This window comes from Dryas octopetala, chromosome 1, assembly GCF_963921425.1.
Source record: "Dryas octopetala chromosome 1, drDryOcto1.1, whole genome shotgun sequence".
NCBI classification, from domain to species: domain Eukaryota; kingdom Viridiplantae; phylum Streptophyta; class Magnoliopsida; order Rosales; family Rosaceae; genus Dryas; species Dryas octopetala.
Genome location: NC_141366.1, coordinates 1,171,250 through 1,190,045, shown reverse-complemented (window position 1 = coordinate 1,190,045; position 18,796 = coordinate 1,171,250). Strand labels below are relative to the sequence as shown.

At 39.2% G+C, this 18,796-nt stretch overlaps 2 protein-coding genes across 5 annotated transcripts; one reads left to right on the top strand and one right to left on the bottom strand.

The window, feature by feature from the left end:
* Positions 1–1,966: 1,966 nt before the first annotated feature.
* Positions 1,967–10,712, bottom strand: LOC147296131 (uncharacterized). The gene is made up of 10 exons (XM_086228723.1): positions 10,536–10,712; positions 7,801–10,107; positions 6,842–7,362; positions 5,126–6,494; positions 4,327–4,673; positions 4,034–4,237; positions 2,847–3,007; positions 2,623–2,714; positions 2,413–2,511; positions 1,967–2,060 (listed from the first exon to the last, which is right to left on the bottom strand). Exons 1-9 carry the CDS (start codon positions 10,687–10,689, stop codon positions 2,489–2,491), a joined length of 5,178 nt encoding a protein of 1,725 aa, XP_086084849.1. The 5' UTR covers positions 10,690–10,712; the 3' UTR covers positions 1,967–2,060; positions 2,413–2,488.
* Positions 10,713–10,980: 268 nt separating this feature from the next.
* Positions 10,981–17,449, top strand: OEP80 (outer envelope protein of 80 kDa). Of its 4 annotated transcripts, XR_015122510.1 has the most exons (18): positions 10,981–11,789; positions 11,876–11,969; positions 12,119–12,201; positions 12,390–12,487; positions 12,571–12,640; positions 13,020–13,110; positions 13,639–13,720; positions 13,832–13,867; positions 14,679–14,832; positions 14,933–15,073; positions 15,227–15,297; positions 15,402–15,480; positions 15,604–15,719; positions 15,934–16,081; positions 16,330–16,399; positions 16,743–16,897; positions 16,987–17,087; positions 17,181–17,449. XR_015122510.1 is itself a non-coding variant. In XM_086245632.1 (17 exons), exons 1-16 carry the CDS (start codon positions 11,148–11,150, stop codon positions 16,895–16,897), a joined length of 2,130 nt encoding a protein of 709 aa, XP_086101758.1. In that variant the 5' UTR covers positions 10,981–11,147; the 3' UTR covers positions 16,987–17,449. The 4 variants fall into 4 exon arrangements, 3 of the variants coding, with proteins under 3 accessions (XP_086101758.1, XP_086101762.1, XP_086101767.1); XM_086245632.1 differs by having other exon boundaries at positions 16,987–17,449; XM_086245636.1 differs by lacking the exons at positions 16,987–17,087; positions 17,181–17,449 and having other exon boundaries at positions 16,330–16,403; positions 16,743–16,864.
* Positions 17,450–18,796: the final 1,347 nt, after the last annotated feature.

Below are 18,796 nucleotides of genomic sequence, written 5' to 3'. Positions count from 1 at the left end.
ACATACTAAACTTTTAAATTCATTTTTGGTATTGGATGCAGCCTTGGCTTGTGAGGTTCTGACAATGGCTATGTCTTTGACTGTCCACCAGAATAAGTTGCTGGATTTTTTACCGGTGTTGTTCTTGAGGGGTTTTGCGGTTTTGTGTGCTCTTGTTAGGTCCTGCTTAGTTTAGATTTTTTCTGTTAATAAGTTTGGTCTTTTTTGTATTTTCAAGTTTGTAATCAGTTTAGACCCAATTAGTATTGGGTTTTTGATCTATAGGTTTGGAGCTTCTTTATTTGTGTATGAGATCGACGATAGAGGTGCCACGAACGGAAGGGGTGTCTTTATGCCCTTCAATACTTCTTTGTGCAATTTAGCAATTGCTATTTAGCACGAGATTAAGCTCACCCGGGATGCGAACCTTATTTTGCATCCGATGATCTTTCCTTGGGTGAAGCTTTAAGAATTTGGTCTTTGGTTGTACTTTTTTATAACGAAGGATCTTGTAATTCTTACTATGTTTCAACATATCCCTATGCATGTTAGCTTTTTCTAAAAAAAAAAAAAAAAAAACTGAACAAGTTATAAGTACTACGTGTTTATTTCGCTTGTCATATGACTTAATATGCGTTTACAACAATAAATGCATATCTTTGTTATGTACACTGTACACCCAAAACTTAATTGGAAAAATAATTAAATATATAATATGCATACATCGTCTTACCAAAGTTTTTCTCCCCAGATGCCTTTGCACTCTCTCAACATGCAAGTATGCAACCCACCCTAAAGCCCAAGTAGTCTAGCCGACGAGCCCACATAAATATTCCATTGTCTTACTTGGGTGACACGGAGACAAAACAAGGAAAAAGGGGCAACAATCAGCAGATAGCTAGCTAGGGCTCTTGGTTGGCTTTCTCGCTCCTTGATCTCGACTCGATATACTCCCCTGTACCGCTTCGACGTCACCGACCCGATCAACAAAGAATGGAGAGAACTCCCTTTCATGATCTCGTGGTCATCATCATCTGATCATGATAATGCAGCCATTGGTTTTGATGATTCTGCGAATCCCGGTTCTTTTCCCTTTAGATTTTCTGGCGCAACTTTATTTGTGGACGGTGGTGAGGGTGATTTGTTACTTTTCGTATGTGATCGGACATATAAATACGATCATGATTTTATGGAGATGAGAGTGCATCTCATATTCTCATGTCGCGTGAATTTGATTTGATCCTACATGATATGCATCGTCTGAGACTGCCACAAGATGTGCAGTCTTGGACTGGATATCCAGACAATTGTCGATTTGTTCATCTAGGAGGTCGAAAAGTCTGCCTCGTTTTCTCCAAATTCCGGGACTCAGATGATGATCAGATTGAGAAGATTATTAGTACTGTCCTCATTTTTGACTTTGAAATTGTGAAAAGGGAATCGCTAGCCGTTCAATTCTTGGCTACTTGCATGCTTCAATATGATGATTTGTTGTAAGTTTGGTCGATCAATTATGCTGATTTGTTTTCTTTCAATATGGAGGAACCAACGAGGAAAGACCTATATGGCCAAGAAAACAAAGAAACAGAAGCTGGGTTGTTGAATTGCCACTATAGCTGCCCACAAAAAGTTTCATGCATGTGATATTGTGATTACTGAAATTAGTCTTTGATGAAGAAGACAAATCAGTTAATCATAATCAATAGAATTAATGAAAATCTTGTAATTTAATTAGCTTCTAACAATTATTTACTAAGATTTCTGAACAAGGCTTGGAGTTGTCAAGAATGCACATCTTATGATATAGCAATTAAGCTTAGCTATATAAGAATTCCAAAGTAGAGTGCTCCAGAAACAGGAATGATCGAGTAGTTACTTCTTAACTACAACTCAGCGAATTTCCCTTCCCACACTGCCAACGGAAGTTGTTACTTCTTAACTACAGTCAGTTTACAAAATATCTGAGAACAATTACAAGAGAATCCTATATACATCACAGTAATTCTACAACATTTCAGCTAGAGATTAGCTGGAAAGGGATCAGCTGCTCAAGAACTCTTCACAAAATGGTCTTACAAAATCTGCCACAGAATAAGAACCAACTATTACAAGTTGTTTTCAGAAAAAGAAATAAATTTTCTCTAATTTTAATTTATCCAGAGGATTACTTTCTTTCATGACAAGGATGGCCAACCTCAAACAATCATAGGCAGTAACTAAGGGCGCATTTTCACAGAGGAAAATTGCTCTATTAATATGTACATGAACAATGGCCAAAGAAAAGGTGCATTAAAAGAATGCTTCAATAACAATGAAACTGCCAGCACAATGTGGACCTAAATGAATTCCCAGGGTGACATGAAATGATGACCTAGGCAGACAGTGCAGCTGACATTCCACATGGAATGAAAAATGAGAAGAAAGGAAACATACCTCTTCTTGACCCCAAAGCTTTAGCACTAATTGACTGGAGAATATGTTGAATTTAATTTGGTGCCCACTATTGTAGCTAATGCTTTCGAGGCAAGAGAACTACAAATGAGCATATTTGATCTTTAGTCCAGCAATTAATAAAAATTGACTAGCCAAAAGGCCAAAGCATGCAATAGCTAATAAGATCATGGCTTTAAACCATAAAAGTACCTTCGGATATACTGCAAAAGCTTTCTCGGGGGAAGATCGCCTCTGGGTCTACTCCATTCTGGCAAGAAACAGCTAGACCCAGGCAATTTTTACTGCATACAACAAGAACCAACTATTAAATGATTTTTAAAGGTGCACAAGCAGAGTTAACAGTTTCTTAAGGGTACACAATCTATGCCTTTCACCAAGATACATATCACCAAAGTGATTGGAGTGCTCTATACCTTGCCCATGAAGGAATAAATTTACTATTTGGTATGATATCGTCATCTTCTTCGTTTTCATCATCTGATTCTTTGTATGGAGAGATCTCATACGACTCTTCTTGACTTGTATTGGCAACCCAATTCTCATTTTCTATTGCTTTGGCTAAATTGCTTGATACCTTGAAGATCACAGGAAGTATCAGCATGAGACTGTAGAGATAAAGTAGATGTACACAAAATATGCAGCTGTTCATGTGCAAGAAAATTTTCTAAAGGTGGTTCAGATTTGAGTTTACAATAAGCTATTAGTAGATTTACCAAAAGTTAAAATCCTTGCAATAAGGCAAGTAGCCTTCTTATCAATTATGGCATAGAGATCGCAAAGGGGAAGGCCTTGGAGTAGTTAAAAACCAACAAGTTAAAAGGACTACACATGATTAGAAATCATGCTAAACTATCAGCTCATCACCCTGCTCCATGGGCGGATCCAGGGTGGGGTCAATGGGGTCAATTGACCCCATGAACCCATAAATCTCCCCTATAAAGAAAATCTTGACCCCATGGCTGCTGCTTGAAGACTTGAAGTTGCAGGGGCAAAAATGGTGGAAGACTGAAAGATGTTTATGAAAATGTATGAAAGATGCAAAGAGAAAAATAACAACACGTGACTAGCAGCTGAGATTTTTTTTTTTTTTTTTTAATTTAGAGAATTTCCAAAATGATGTCGTTTTGGCCGTCAAAAAAAAATTAAGGACTTATATCTTCACTATTCAGACAATACAATCCCTTGTTGCATTTGGAGAAAGAACAGAGCCCTAGGCCCCTAACCCAAAAGGCTAACCCAAACCCACTTCGCCTCTGGTCTCAACCACCCAAACCCCATTCGACTCTCACCCAAACAGGGCAAACCTAATTCGACTTCTCACCCCCGCCGTTAACTCCCGCACTCGATTTGAATCTTGACCCCATAAAGAATAATTCCTAGATCCGCCACTGCCCTGCTCCAGCCTGCAGGAAAAGCTCAGAATTTGTTCTTAATCATAGGCCTCCTTACTATGAACTACACAAGTAAAAGCACTCAACATATGTAGAGATGCTATTTCAAAGGGAGAGGAATAGGTTCAATTGCCACCTGTTCTGTATAATATGCAAGCAGATCTGATGATATGGTGAAAATTGGTTGTTAGAAAGTCATTAACATTTACCTCTGCATTATATCCAAAATTACTCAAGGCCTCGCAGCACTCTTCATGGACTATACTTTCTCTTCTGGCATTATTTGTTGAAACCCGGGAAGTCCCAGGAACAGTCTCTGAAATGTTCCTGAGAGTGCCATATCCGCTCCCTTCCTCCATTTTTTTGTGCACTGTTTCATCCGTAGATTCCTTACTCTCATGTCCTCTTCCATCCTATAAAAGACAACCCAATATTCAATGTGATTTCTAAAGTAGCAAGAAGATTGGAATCATAAAATGTGTCAGAGCATGACGAATCGTACAATGGCTTGACATTTTATTTCTTTATCTTCTTTTTCTGCAAGTAACTTGTCTTCATGTTCTCTGTGCTGTCTCCGCGCTTCAACACGCATCCTTTTTCTTTCCTTCTCCTTCCTATCTTCCTCTTCCCTTTGTCTCTTCCTTGCAGCCATATCAGCCTCTTTTTTCTTCCTCTCTTCTTCTTTCTTTTTCTTCTGCAGCTCCAACTGCCTCAAGTTCTCTTGCTCCATTCTTGATCTCTCAAGCTTCAAGGCTTCCTTCTTCATCTTACGCTCGTTCTCTTTCTTTTCTGCAAGATGCTTTGCAGCTTCAGCGGCCTCCAGGGCCTTCACTTTGATGTCCCTCTTCCCTATAAGAAAGCACAAGAAGTTCAAAATACTGAATCAAGTCACTGGAGAAACAGAAGAGAAAAAGATACCAGAATGTTCACCAAACATTCACAGTTATACAATCAAACAACAATTAAATCATTGTCAATCTCCTCTGGACATGATCAATTTACCTATAAAATCCTTTATGCAGGATAATGGCAATTCAAATTTCATGGGTCTTTCAAATATGCCCTTTATTTTTACATAATGATCACAGACATGCAAAGCTAATTTACAGCTCCAAACATAAAATTCCCCGATTCAGTAAAAACAAAACCATCACCCATACTGTACTCCATTTTCCACGTTCCTTTAAGATCCACTCTAAATACATTCATATGAAATATGTACATGTAATGCAATATCCAAAAATTCTACTATTTAATTTACAAGGGAGACAATTTGAAAAAGATTAATGGTAAGAATTTACCTGTTACAACTGCAGCTGCTTGTTTCTGTCGCACAAGTGGAACAAAGGAAGTCATGTTGGACACAATATTGTTAGGCCTAGGCTCCCGCTCTGACAAACTCGGGCCTCCTTTTCTCAAACTAGTTTTTCCAGACAATTTTGGCTTACTGAACCTGTTACGAAGTGACCCAGTGGCCCTCTTAATATCATTTGTTCCTCGTGATATGCTCTGGTTCTCCTTATTGTTATGTCTTCTCTTACTGCTGCTTTGGATTCCAAGCTTCTGTTTGAAGCTCTTATGAGTCCCCATTAAGCTGAATTCAGTGTTTACTGAATCTAGACTAAATCTATCAGCATACGGCTCAGGTCGCTCGACTTTAGAAACTGATGCAGGAGGGTTTGGAATTTCTGTAATGTCAGCAAGTGGTACTCTTTGTATAGAGCTATTTAACACTTCTGAAACAATGCCATCTTCGAAAGTATCAGCTACCTCATCTGTATTCTCGTTTTCTTCACTAATGCAGGGAAGCTCTGGATTTATGCTCCCTCGCTTCCCTGAACTGCTAGAGCGTAAACCGCTTCTATCCCAGAGTTTCCCAACTGGAGATGTGTAAGGTTTCTTAATATCCCAACCAGATTGACCACTACAATTTGATAGGCAATCAGAATAGGAACTTCTATATAAAGCCTGGCCAACTTCCTCACTCAAGAAACTATAACCATCCTTTAATTGGTTGGCAGTATTTATAGGAAGGGTGGTCCTCAGATCGACACCCTCTAGAAGCCCAATTGGAACAGACTGGTATAGATTTGGAATTTTGTGCAACTTATAGGAAGCTGAAGAACATGCTACTGGAGTTTGCATGCAAGCAGATTTGCAAAGCTGCTCAAGTATGCTGGCCCGTTCTATTGTAGTGTTTGGAAGGTTTAACTCGTCAAAGTTAATTCCCTCTCCTGCAATGCTTGTTGGTTCATCGTCTGGTTTAATAACAAACCCCTCAAGCTCAGGCATTGTATCATCAGCTCCAACCAAATCCAAGGATTGGCCATGTGGAGAACCAACTGAATAATATGAAAGTTTACTGGTCCCTCCAAGATCAAATCTCTTTTCCTGCATTGTTCTTCCAGCACAAGTCAAATGTTCAACATTTCCTAGTCTAAGATTATTCTTTAGAGGAAGTAAAACATCGTTATCTTCTATGCACTGACTTCCACCATCAACAATAATGCTAGTTGGATGTCCTACTCGTGTTTCCTCCACCAAACAATCTTGAGGATGCCCAGCTGCCTGATTGATCAAACTTGAGAGAAGTGATGCTCCTACTTCTTCATGCATAAAAGTGAAAGGCGTATTTACACTACTATCCCCCCCTTCCAAGCTTATTTCACCCTGCCAAACACAATATTATGCATCAGAAAAGATCAATTAAAGCACTAAGCAGACAAACCAACCCATGTAATATAACAGAATAAGTAAACAGAAAACCCCAAAATAAAACAAGACTACTATATAGAATAAAAAAGATATAAGGACAAGAGCTTAGCCGAGAGAGAGAGAGAGAGAGAGAGAGAGAGAGAGAGAGAGAGAGAGGTGCACAATGGAAAAGTGAGTACCTCTTTCACCTGTGCCTTAGGTGAAGATTCAAACCTCCCTATCATGTGGGAATCCTCATTTTGATGTGTTTCTTCAACTGGACTCCCACTAACAATTGATTTCACAACATCCTCAGTGAGTACCTCTTTCACCTGTGCCTTAGGAGAAGATTCAAACCTCTCTATCATGTGGGAATCCTCATTTTGATATATGTCTTCAACTGGACTTCCACTGACAATTGAGTTTACAACATCCTCCCGAGAAATTGAAAGGCCTTGAGATTCTAGTACAGCCTTTGGACTACTTTCTTTACTTCCCAAGTTTCCACCCATAGAACCTCTGTTGACAGTGTGTGAAGCCTTTTCTCTCAAGCCTGGTGAAGCAGACAAGTCATCATCGATCTTATCCTCAATCTTTCGTCGTTTATGCTGAGGCGAAGAGCTAAAACTTCTTCTCTGTGCCTTAGGTGAAGATTCAAACCTCTCTATCATGCAGGAATTCTCATTTTGATGTGTTTCTTCAACTGGATTCCCACTGACAATTGATTTCACAACATCCTCCCGAGAAATTGAAAGGCCTTGAGATTCTAGTACAGCCTTTGGACTATGTTCTTTACTTCCCAAGTTTCCATGCATAGAATCTCTGTTGACAGTGTGAGAAACCTCTTCTCTCAAGCCTGATGAAGCAGACAGGTCATCAACTATCTTATCCTCAATCTTTCTTCGTTTAGGCTGAGGCGAAGAGCTAAAACTCCTTCTCAAGGACTTCTCTGAAATCTGGAATTCAGTTGATTTCGAATGACCTACATCTCTTTCATCAATAATACTGTGTGAATGTAAAAACGGCTGAGCCAAGATACCCCTAGTCTCATCCCTAGAAGCAGTACAAGGAATCTCAACTGTAAGATTCTTTGCATCCAGGATTGTAAAAGAACCAGGTCCGGACACCAAAGCAAAATCAGCATCAGTTGAGAGTATAGGCTTACCAACAGCATGAGAATCCAGTGCACTCTCTTCTGAGACCAATTCAGTTGATTTTGCAGCATTAACATTAGCTACTTGCAAGGCAGTTGGATGATCTATCAAAGAAGATTTCTTTTCGCTATTAGCAACTGCATTCTTATGAGCATCGGATGTTTCTTTTACTGATGAGACAACATTTCCATTCGAGGCTCTTCTAGATTTATATGTCTCCTCCGCAACAGCTTTGGATAAACCACACTGGAGCTCCTTTTCTTTGACTGGAACTTCCCAATCCCCCAGAAAATTCATCTCCAGGGATGAGATACTTTTTACTTGGCAATTGACACTCATTCCTTTATCCGGTATGTCTTCAGCTTGCATTAAGGAAATAGACCTTTTTTCTGCTGACCTGTCCTGTATTCCCTTCTTAAGAGCAGGAGTAGAAATTCCATTCACACAGGATTCATCTACGACATCAAAATCAAGTTGTTTGGGCTTCAAAATCACATTATAATCAGCAGCCTGCCTTGGGACTAAAACTTCCGCTCCAACTCTAAGCCCAGTACCATCCAAGTTCGACCCAGAAGCAATAGAAGTAGCTTCAACAGATCCTTCAAGAACAATTTCAGAATTAGCACTTGTATTTCTACCAGCATACTGATCTGCAACATTTTCCTTGTCTGAAGAACCTATTGAATTTGCTGCACATAAGTCTAGATCCTTTTTAATTGGAACAGACCTTCCAGCAGATATTTGAGCTATCTGTGCATCACGAGACTTGTTAGATGCAGCAAACCTTGACTGGTTAATTCTTTTGCCAGATATGTTGGAGTTGGCATCTTTTGCTATTTCTTCCGTACTATGCATTTCCTGCGACCCAGTACTTCTGGAGACATACTCCTCAGCAGAATTTACCTTACTTGATTGCTTTTCCCCATTTACTGCAGACAACTCAAGATTATTTTGGACAGGCAGGGACCTTACAATGGACATTTGAGGCCCCTGTGCTTCACGAAAATCAGGATCTCCTCCGTTCAAACTTAAAGGCTGAGGTGGTTGTGTTGATTTACCAGTAGAATGTTTGAGTGTACCGCCATCACCCCTCCTAAAACCACAAGAGCTATCTAGCTTTCCAAAATTTTTAGGTGTCTGGGAAGAACTTCTAGATCTTGTTGCTCTGCAACAGTAATCATCATGTTCCTTGCTCGAGCACTCCCCCACTTTTGTTTTCACTTCACAGCTTCCATCAATGATATCAAAATATTTGACCACTTCCATCATTTCATCAACATGTTTGGGTTGTTGCATTGAATTGCTAACACCATCTTCCTTTGCACTGTCAGACGAGTGCTCCAACTTCAACAATTTGTTAAGACACTTAAGCTGTTGACTAGCACTTCTAGATCTTGTTGTTCTCCCACAGTATATGCTGCTTCCCTTCTCCTTGCTAAAGTAATCTCCTACCTTTGCTTCCCTCTCTCGGCCACTGTTATTAGTGATATTAGAGTAATCAACCAATTCCAGCGGTTGATTTACATGGTTAGACTGCTGTGTTGATATGCCAACAGAATCTGCAAGGGCATCACCATTTTTGTTGACAATACAGGCTGAGCCACTGACATTAAAAGAGCTATGCTGTTGGCCAGAGCTTCTAGATCTTGTAATTCTACCAGAGTCAGTGGCAGTACTTTTTTCCTTAATTCGAAGTTCGCCTAATTTTGGTTCATCTACTGCACAAGTATTACCACTTGTATCAGAAGGTTTGACGAAATTCATTTCATCAACATGGTCAGACTGTAGGGAAAATATAGAAGGCCCAATAGTTCCACCAGCATAACCATTAACATTGTTCTTATCCTCTGAACAGCTTTTCTTGGCACTGTTGCGAATTGCCAGAGCTCTTTGTCTTGACTTGGACCTTTGAACTCTAGCCAGTGATAAAGCTGGGTCAGGGTAAATGTCTGAGATTCTTGAATACCTATGATCTTCAGGAGACGTAACACTAGGATCCTCTTCTCTCTGATCTTGAGGAAAACCATTAGAAGCACATCCAGCATTACTGATGGGGCACTGTGGCAAAATTGATACCTCAACTCCTGCACCTCTAGCCAGTGATAGAGCTGGGTCATGGTAAATGTCTGAGATTCTTGCATCCCTCTGATCTTCAGGAGACGTAACACTAGGATCCTCTTCTCTCTGGTCTTGAGGAACACCATCGGAGGCACACCCAGCATTACTTATGCGGCACTGCGGCAAAACTGACACCTCGTCTCCTGCATCAAGACCTTCATTGAAACCACGAAGCTCCGCGCACAAACCTGGTAGCTCCTCATTGTGAGCTCTAGCAACTGGCTTATCAAACACCGAGCAATGACTACCAGTAAATGGGATCACAGGCTGTCTGCAAGGGAATGGAATTCCTGAAACGAGCTCTTGTTTGCTCAGCACTGTGATGAAAAAATTGAAATATTGTTAATTAAGCCCTGGATATAAGTCCCTCACCAACAATAAAAATGACCAGGGCATTGTACATACATGCATATATACATAACATACAGATGTGTTTGTGTGGGCATACTCAGTTACTTTTTCGGTCATAATCAGTTGGTGTATTGTCCCAATTACAAATATAGCCCAAAATATAAAATTTTCTGGGCAACCACACAGAGGATTAAGAAACCCTTGACGGTCGCAATTACACAAATACATAATGCAATATTGAAAACCTAGGTTTCGCTTCTTTATCTTCTACAAAGAGTAATTGCTACTAAGGCAAAAGAACACAGCAACTTGCGGTCAAAATCAACAAAATTAACAATGCTATCTAAAACTGTATGACAGATTGAAATTGATGGAGATGAAGGTGGAAACGTACCACTGGGGTCGGAGGACCAAAGCCAGGGAGGAGGGGCAATTCCCTCAATGAGGAGTTTGGAGGCGAGGTGTTGGTCGAAGAGGTGGATCTGGTGCTTGGCTTGGTCGATGATCCAGTTCTTCCTCTCGAAGATCTGAACGAACAGCTTCTCCATTGTCGACATTTTTCACACTTGAGCCATGAATCGATTCACTGAGAGAGAGAGAGAGAGAGAGAGAGAGAGAGAGAGAGAGGTTTGATGTTTGGGGAAAGGACGGTGGAGATTGGATGGCGATTAGCGCGGCTTCGATTTTCAAATTTTGGGGAAAATGAGTTTGGGCCTTGGGCCTTGGGCCTTGTTTCGAGCCACATAAACATGCTTCAGTCGAAGCCCAATCACCGCAGTAAAAGCCCGAAAGCCGAACCCACGAACCGTCTCCAAAACGACGCCAACCCATCCCGGATCCTCCGTCCTCTTTCCCAAACCCCTCTCTCTGTTAACTGTTAACCAAGCTCTACTCCAGTTTCTTCAAATGCACCTCTAAACCGCTAAAACCCTAACCCTCCTATTTCCAGACAAGGCTTCTCTATCTCCGCACAATCTCATTCCTCACACCATATACAAATTATACAATGCCGCCAAACGACGACGTCCGGTTCACTACTTCTCCTTCTATCAAAGTCCCTCTTCCTCCTCCACAAACCCCGCACTTGGACCTTCGCTTCCTGCTCGCTCGAACCAGAAACTCGTTCGCTCAACTCATCGACTCGCTCAAGTCTCGCTCACAATTCCCTCCTTTAATTCAAAACGGTCACCCACACTTGTTGCCTATTCTCTGCTCGGCGTCTCTATCCCTGACTCGATCCAATGAGTCGGAAAATTCCGAGTCGCGAAATCAGAACGCGGACCAAAGTCAGTCGGTAGGTAAGTCGCCGCTTCTATGCGCGGCGTCGCTGTCACTGGCTCGGCCAGACGAGTCGACTCAGTCGACTAAGTCCGAGTTGCAGCAGCAGAAGGGTCATTCAGGGAGTCGACACGACGAGGAGAGGGTTTTGATAAGCGAGGTGCTGGTGAGGAACAAGGACGGGGAGGAGCTGGAGAGGAAGGACCTCGAAATGGAAGCGTTGGCGGCGCTCAAGGCGTGCCGAGCCAACTCGGCGCTGACAGTGCGCGAGGTCCAAGAGGACGTGCACAGGATCATTGATAGTGGATACTTCTGTTCCTGCATGCCCGTTGCCGTGGATACAAGGGACGGCATCAGATTGATCTTTCAGGTATACATATGCTTTGTTTTCGAATTGAATTCACCGCTGCGCGTCTTGTTTTTTATGGTAATAAAAGTACTTTTTGACGGTGCAAGGTAAAACCAAACCAAGAATTCCAAGGGCTAGTATGTGAAGGGGCAAATGTTCTGCCAGCTAAGTTCCTAAATGATGCATTCTGTGATGGATATGGTAGAGTTTTCTTCATTGTTTTGACTTACTTATTGGTGTGTGTGAGTGCATATGTATCGCATGAAAGATCATTTGCTTTGTGTGCAACTTCTTAAACGTGTTCATAGGAGGCTCATATTGATTATGGATTTTGGTGTCAAGTTGTGCAGGAAAAATTATTAATCTAAAGCGTTTGAATGAAGTAATATCTTCCATCAACAATTGGTACATGGATCGGGGCCTTTTTGCCATGGTTGGTTCGTCAGCTCTATCCACTTGTCATTTTTTTTTTTTTTTTACAAATTTTCAACATGCAGCAAGATGGACTTAATATTTTTAGCACTGTAAAATGCAGAAGTGTTCATTTGTTATTCAACTTAGCCTTGCTTGTGTCAAGAGGTTTCATAATAGCAGACAATTGCTTTCTCGTTTACATTGTAGGTTTCAGCTGTTGACATACTCTCAGGGGGTATTCTTAAGTTACAAGTTTCAGAAACCGAGGTCAATAATATCTCCATACGATTCCTTGATAGGAAAACGTAAGATTTTGCCTTAATTGAGTTTGCATTTATGGATGTTGCATTCATAGATTAGTTGACTTATATTTTATTGCACTTCTCAGGGGTGAGCCAACTATAGGGAAGACAAAGCCTGAAACGATACTTCGCCAACTTACAACCAAGAAGGGCCAGGTACTTTCCTGGACCTCTTTCTTTTATACTCAAACAATATTGTTCGTTATAGGTACTTGAGAACTGTGTGTTTTTACTTTAAGGGATTTCCATGATATTATATGCTGGCTTTCAGCTAAATGTCTTATTTTCTTTCATATGTTGTTATCTATTTTCCTGAGGGAAGAGATACTTTTTTAATTTTTTTTGGTCTTTTTTTTTCCCAAACATGTTGGTTGTTTACATTTTCAGTTTGCTGGGTTGGTGACTGAAGTCTATTGATTTTCCCTTTCTTTGCCATTAAGTATTTATGCATAAATTCTACCTTAAAGAAATGCACTAAATTTAGTGGTGATGTGTCGACTTTTAAGGGTTGCAATATGGGATGATACCTATGTAGGTCTACAGTATGCTTCAAGGAAAAAGAGATGTGGAGACCGTATTGACTATGGGACTTATGGAAGATGTTAGCGTTATCCCCCAACCAGCAGGTGGTAAATAAGAAATTCCATTTGATTATTTCTTTTTCAGATACTTTTGTTTGAAATTATATATTCAAAATGCTAAGTTATTTTGATTTTTCATAATAGTCTGTCCCAAAGAATGTTGCTGATGCAACCTGATTAAATATTTTAAGTATCATTTACAGTTAGAAACATTCTACTTTTGAATACGTGTAAAGCTCAATACAGAATAGAGCATTTTTTAGCCTGGCGGTAAATGATTTTGATTCTTTGCTCTCCAATTTTCTCTTGTTCCAAACTAGAGACAGTACATTGTACCCTCCTTTTCTTTTCCCACCATTTCTTGTGCATCCCAAACATCGTTATAAATCATGCATAGATATTAGACCCCATTACATTTGTGGACCTAACAAATACTAATTTAATATCACTTTCCATTTTTCTAGTGTTCAAGAATTTTATATGTTTCTTATGCTTTAATGGTTTGTACATGATTGGTTGGAGATCATGCATGTGGTTGAATGCGTTGTTTACTAAAAATTTGCAAAATTGTAGATACTGGTAAGGTTGATATTGTAATGAATGTTGTTGAGCGGCCAAGTGGAGGTTTTTCTGCTGGTGGTGGCATATCAAGTGGGTAAGTCAATTAAATGGAACTAGTATGTACAAATAGACTTTTATGTAAATATGTAAGTTTTTGTTTTAGATTTTGTGGTGTAAAATGCTAACTTTTATTCTGTAATTGTAGATTTACAAACGGCCCTCTATCAGGACTCATTGGAAGGTAACTTAATGCACAACATCTTGCTGTTACAGTTTTACACCTTCATCAATTCTTTTTCCCAGTTTTACATGCTTTATTCCTTTTCCATTCCCCATTTTTACATGTTCCCCCTGATTCGTTAGATGTTATCTGTGTGCATTAATGTATAAGTCACAATGTAGCTTTTCTGCATCTAAAGGAGCAAATGATGTGTTTGTTTTAGGCACAAATTCAATTTGGGTTGGTTATTCTTCTCTGTGGCTTGGAACAGAAATGGCTAGTTCCCAAACATTGTATACCTTTATTGATTTAACTAAAGGGTTTTATGCTTTTTACACCTTTCGCATCTGTCTGAAGTCCTTTTGTGGACAAAATATGACATAGGCAAGGGTAGGGTAGCTATCTGAAACTTCAGATGGTGTAATATAATTGACCCGAACAGGGTATCTGTACAAGATTCTGTATCATCAGAGCTGTCTAAAGTTGGTTAGGATAATTGACGCTTGGAAGTCGATAGTAAGTCATACATCTGTGTTAAGTATAGCATGCTTTCCATTGTAAAATTAAAAAATGTAGATGTCCAGGGTACTAACTGCCCTGGTAGTTCTAGCAACTGTGCTGCTGCATTTTTTTGTCTCTCAGTATTTCTCTGTTCTTTTTCAAAAATTTAGCATATAAACTTGCTCAACATCTGGTTTCTGCAAGCATGTTCATGCAAATAGACAAAGTGTTAGTGTGTTTGTTCACTTGTGTTGGCATGTCATCTTGTGTTGTACTAGATTCTTAAGGCTTCATCATTACACTTCACACATAATGTTTGTTTGTATTGCAGCTTTGCATATTCTCATAGGAATCTCTTTGGAAGAAACCAAAAGCTCCATGTTTCTTTAGAGAGGGGCCAGATAGACTCAATATTTCGCATAAACTACTCAGATCCATGGATTGCAGGAGATGATATGCGGACGTCCAGGACAATAATGGTTCAGGTAGTTTATTGTTTACTTGTGTCAAGTGCTGTTGTTTGACCTTTCTAACTACTTTAAATTTCTACATGATGAGATGCCTGACCGATTCTTCTTCTGTTAGAATTCAACAACTCCTGGAACACTTATCCATGGCAACCAACTTGATGGTAGCAACTTGACCATTGGTCGCATCACAGCTGGTATTGAATTCGGCCGACCAATAAGGCCGAAGTGGAGTGGAACTGCTGGGCTTTTCTTTCATGTACTTGTGCTTTTATCTTCCCTCCTGTAGTTGGTTGTTGTTTTGCTTGATGAGTTTTAACACTGGGTGGTGATTGTATGGTTAGAAGATCTATGTTGACTTGGTTGTATTTTATATATACTATTAACTTTCCATTATTGACTACTGTTCCAGCATGCTGGTGCTCGTGATGAAAAAGGAAATCCTATTATCAAGGATTTCTTCAGCAGTCCCCTAACTGCAAGGTACGCAAGTCTGAAATCATTTTGGTTTCCATGTCTTAGTTTAGATTATGTCGTGGTCCATGCTTCTAATCTTCTGTTCTTTGTTTACCATTTTTGTTTTATAGTGGCAATACCCATGATGATATGCTGCTTACTAGGTTTGAGAGTGTTTACACGGGTTCTGGTGACCATGGGTCTTCAATGGTTAGTCATCCACAGTGTGTTCACAATTAAGACTCTTGCCTGTTTCTTTTCCTTTTGTTTTTCTTGTTTTTTTTTTTTTTTAGGGGTCTGAACTTTCACTCTATCTTTGGTGGTCTTTTGCAGTTGGTATTCAACATGGAACAGGGACTTCCTGTTTTGCCTGAGTGGTTGTTTTTCAACAGAATAAATGCGCGTGCTAGGAAAGACCTACAAATTGGCCCTGCTCACCTTCTTTTAAGGTATGGCCACTGTTCTGTATTTTTCAAGAGTAGGAGGAGCTATCTAATAGTAACTCATAAAACTACATTGGCATCTTGGTAAACCTTTTCTTTTCTTGTCTGAGTATCATGGTGATATCTTTCCCCCAACTCTCTATTGTACTTTTTGTATCTTTTGAAGTGTAGCAATTGAAGCTCTCTTTTGGTTTTGACTTGTTATTCTTTGCACTACTAGTTTGTCTGGTGGTCATGTGGTTGGTAACTTCCCACCACATGAAGCGTTTGCCATCGGTGGAACGAATAGTGTAAGAGGTTATGAAGAAGGTGCTGTGGGTTCTGGTAGATCTTATGGAGTTGGCTCTGGAGAAATTTCTTTCCCCATGGTATGTGGTGGAAACAGTAATAGTTCTTTTTTATTGGCTTACCAATTGAAGTTTCCTGGTATCTTTACCATGCATTCACAACATTTAGTGCTGTCTGTGCCGGCCTTCTTGAGTTCACACACAAATTCTTGTCCTGCTCTCTCTTGCCAATTTATAAATTTCTTGTCCAGGTCTCTATTTTGTAAAAATTGTAAACCTTAAGAAAACTTTGGTGCATTGATCCATCAATATGTCCTGTCCTTTTGCAGTTGGGCCCAGTTGGGGGAGTTATTTTTGCTGACTATGGCACGGAACTTGGATCAGGTCCTACTGTGCCTGGTAGGTCTGTCTTTAGTTTAATTTACTGTTCACTGCTTTTATTATTCTGTACTTTTGTGTTTTCTTTTAGGGGTGGGGTGTCATGACGTTGTAGAAGGTGTTGGTACAACACTATTCATAAAAGTTGAATACTTGGATGTTAAATGTGTGGCACGATTCTTAAAGTTGATTACTTCATGTTTGGCACTTGATATTTTTACATTTACATGGCAGTAGTTATAGACCACCTTTAGTTGCCAATCAATGCTGTTTGAATCCTTGTAATTGGAAGTTTTGAATTCTCCTACTTGCAGACATTGTTTTTTAGGTTTTTTTTATTTTATTATTATTGTATTTTGATTAGGTGATCCAGCGGGGGCTAGGCTGAAGCCTGGAAGTGGGTATGGATATGGGTTTGGCATCAGATTGGACTCACCCTTGGGGCCTCTTCGTCTTGAATATGCATTTAACGATAAGCATACAAAGAGATTTCACTTTGGGGTTGGACACCGGAACTAGGTCCTCTTCCTCTCCTGTTATTTGCTTGGATGGATGCTTCTTCTATGTTAATTCTTTCATTAATTTTTTTTTTTTTTGTTTCATGTTAGATGGCTATAATTTCTAGGAATGCTTTATATCACATGGTCTTGATTCATTGGATCGCCTTCTTATCCTCTTATCAAATGGAAGATTGTTTACTGAAAAATGGGTTGGTGTTGAAGAGATTCTTTCAAAGCAATGTGAAAAAATTGCAAATACATCAATAGGGAAATGCTGTAATTTTTTCCCAATTTCCCTGCAGATATCTTTTTTCGACATTTTGGATGTTAATGGATGGGATGCCATTAGTCATGAATTGTGGTAGTTGTTGCATTTAGAAAGTCCCTTTTAGTATACACTGCTGCTCACTGCTCAGGTTTGTACACCAACAGCTAGCTGATAGTGCCATTGTTCTTCTGCCTTCAATTGCTTAAAGAATATGCCAATCATCCATATTGTCCCCAGGTTTTATTTTTTATTTTTTTATTTTTTCCAACAAAGCAATAAAGTAAAAGAAGTCGGTATTTCCCATGTTAGTGGCGCTCAGTTGCTTACAGATGACAGATATCAGTCAATTTCCTCAACCCATATTAGGATAAAGGATTAATCTCCCACTGGCCTTCTATATTATTGAAGGTCCCACTGAAATGTAACTTTGAATGTCATTCATTCACCCATGGCCATGTTCTCTCTAATTTTACAAGAAATATTGTGTGGTGGGACTAGAAAATAGGAAGTATATATAGGGACACTAGCATAATGGCATTAGGTACCAAATGGGAGTAATATGGGTGACCATGGTGCTCAGAAGTTGCAGCAAATGTTTCCCTATATTTATGTCCTGCGTGCTACTTTGTACAAATTAAATTTCACAAATGTCTTCTCTCGTAGCTCCAACAGTTTCCAGAACAAAACGAGATAGAGACATCTATAAGCGTAGCCACACATATTCGCACGAGAATAGAAAAGCCTTTTTTTATTTCTGGGTGATTAAAAGTGGGTGTATTAAATAGAATTAGAAGCTACTCTATCAGAGCCGAGCCACTCTGATTGTTGTTTTCAATCTAGACATTAAACATTTTTATCCAGAAATTTCAAAGGATTGGACTTAATTAAGCACATTTATGTATAACTTTATAATAAGGCTTTAACTTGTATAGGTCTCTAAAGATATCCGATTTTAATTTAAATCCATCCTAACACTATCAATTTTATGACTAATTCAAGCAAGAGTGTATCAATGACCAAATTTAGTTTACAATAAATATGGCGTAATTGAGCATACATATATACGTATATATATGTTGTGTTTCATCATTGAAATGAGACATCATCCAATATTGTCATGGCTATATAACGAACTTAATTACCCGAGCTGCAATAGTTGTTTTCCCAATAACATTGTCCACCACAAGTTCAATTTGTATATTTATGCATGTCTCGATCTATATCCAAGTATTACAACGTCCAAAGCAATCCATGTTGAATATATAGCATTTGGTTCCTTATATGAAAAACCATGCATCATTGCATCACGTGTATATTATTGTAGTTTGCAAACATCTTATCTACAAAGACAGACTCACTTGATCCAGTGTGGTGCAAAGGGTATGCATTTTGCATCACTTTGTTCGATGGCTAATATATACTTGCATATATTTGATTCAATTTTCCCTTACAATGAAAACAAGCTAGGGATTATACAGTAACAAAAGAAAAACAAGGGATATTCCTAAATTAATCCTTGGTTAGTGTATGCATATTTTTTTGGTTAGAAGAAATCTAACTCTCTTGACATATCATAATTCTATTTATTTATTTCTAACTAATAAGTAAGACATTTAACATGTATACAGCCGTATTATTTTATGTATTATT

What these genes read in the sequence shown, in the direction of transcription:
- LOC147296131 (XM_086228723.1), bottom strand. Translation starts at nt 10,689, where the DNA reads ATGGAGAAGCTGTTCGTTCAGATCTTCGAGAGGAAGAACTGGATCATC. An exon ending in AGCAGCTGCAGTTGTAACAG is followed by an intron (nt 4,674 to 5,125) that starts GTAAATTCTTAC and finishes GCTTTCTTATAG; the next exon opens with GGAAGAGGGACATCAAAGTG. An exon ending in CTTTTGCAGTATATCCGAAG is followed by an intron (nt 2,512 to 2,622) that starts GTACTTTTATGG and finishes GCTCATTTGTAG; the next exon opens with TTCTCTTGCCTCGAAAGCAT.
- OEP80 (XM_086245632.1), top strand. Translation starts at nt 11,148, where the DNA reads ATGCCGCCAAACGACGACGTCCGGTTCACTACTTCTCCTTCTATCAAA. An exon ending in TTACAACCAAGAAGGGCCAG is followed by an intron (nt 12,641 to 13,019) that starts GTACTTTCCTGG and finishes ATACCTATGTAG; the next exon opens with GTCTACAGTATGCTTCAAGG. An exon ending in CCTGCTCACCTTCTTTTAAG is followed by an intron (nt 15,720 to 15,933) that starts GTATGGCCACTG and finishes TTGCACTACTAG; the next exon opens with TTTGTCTGGTGGTCATGTGG.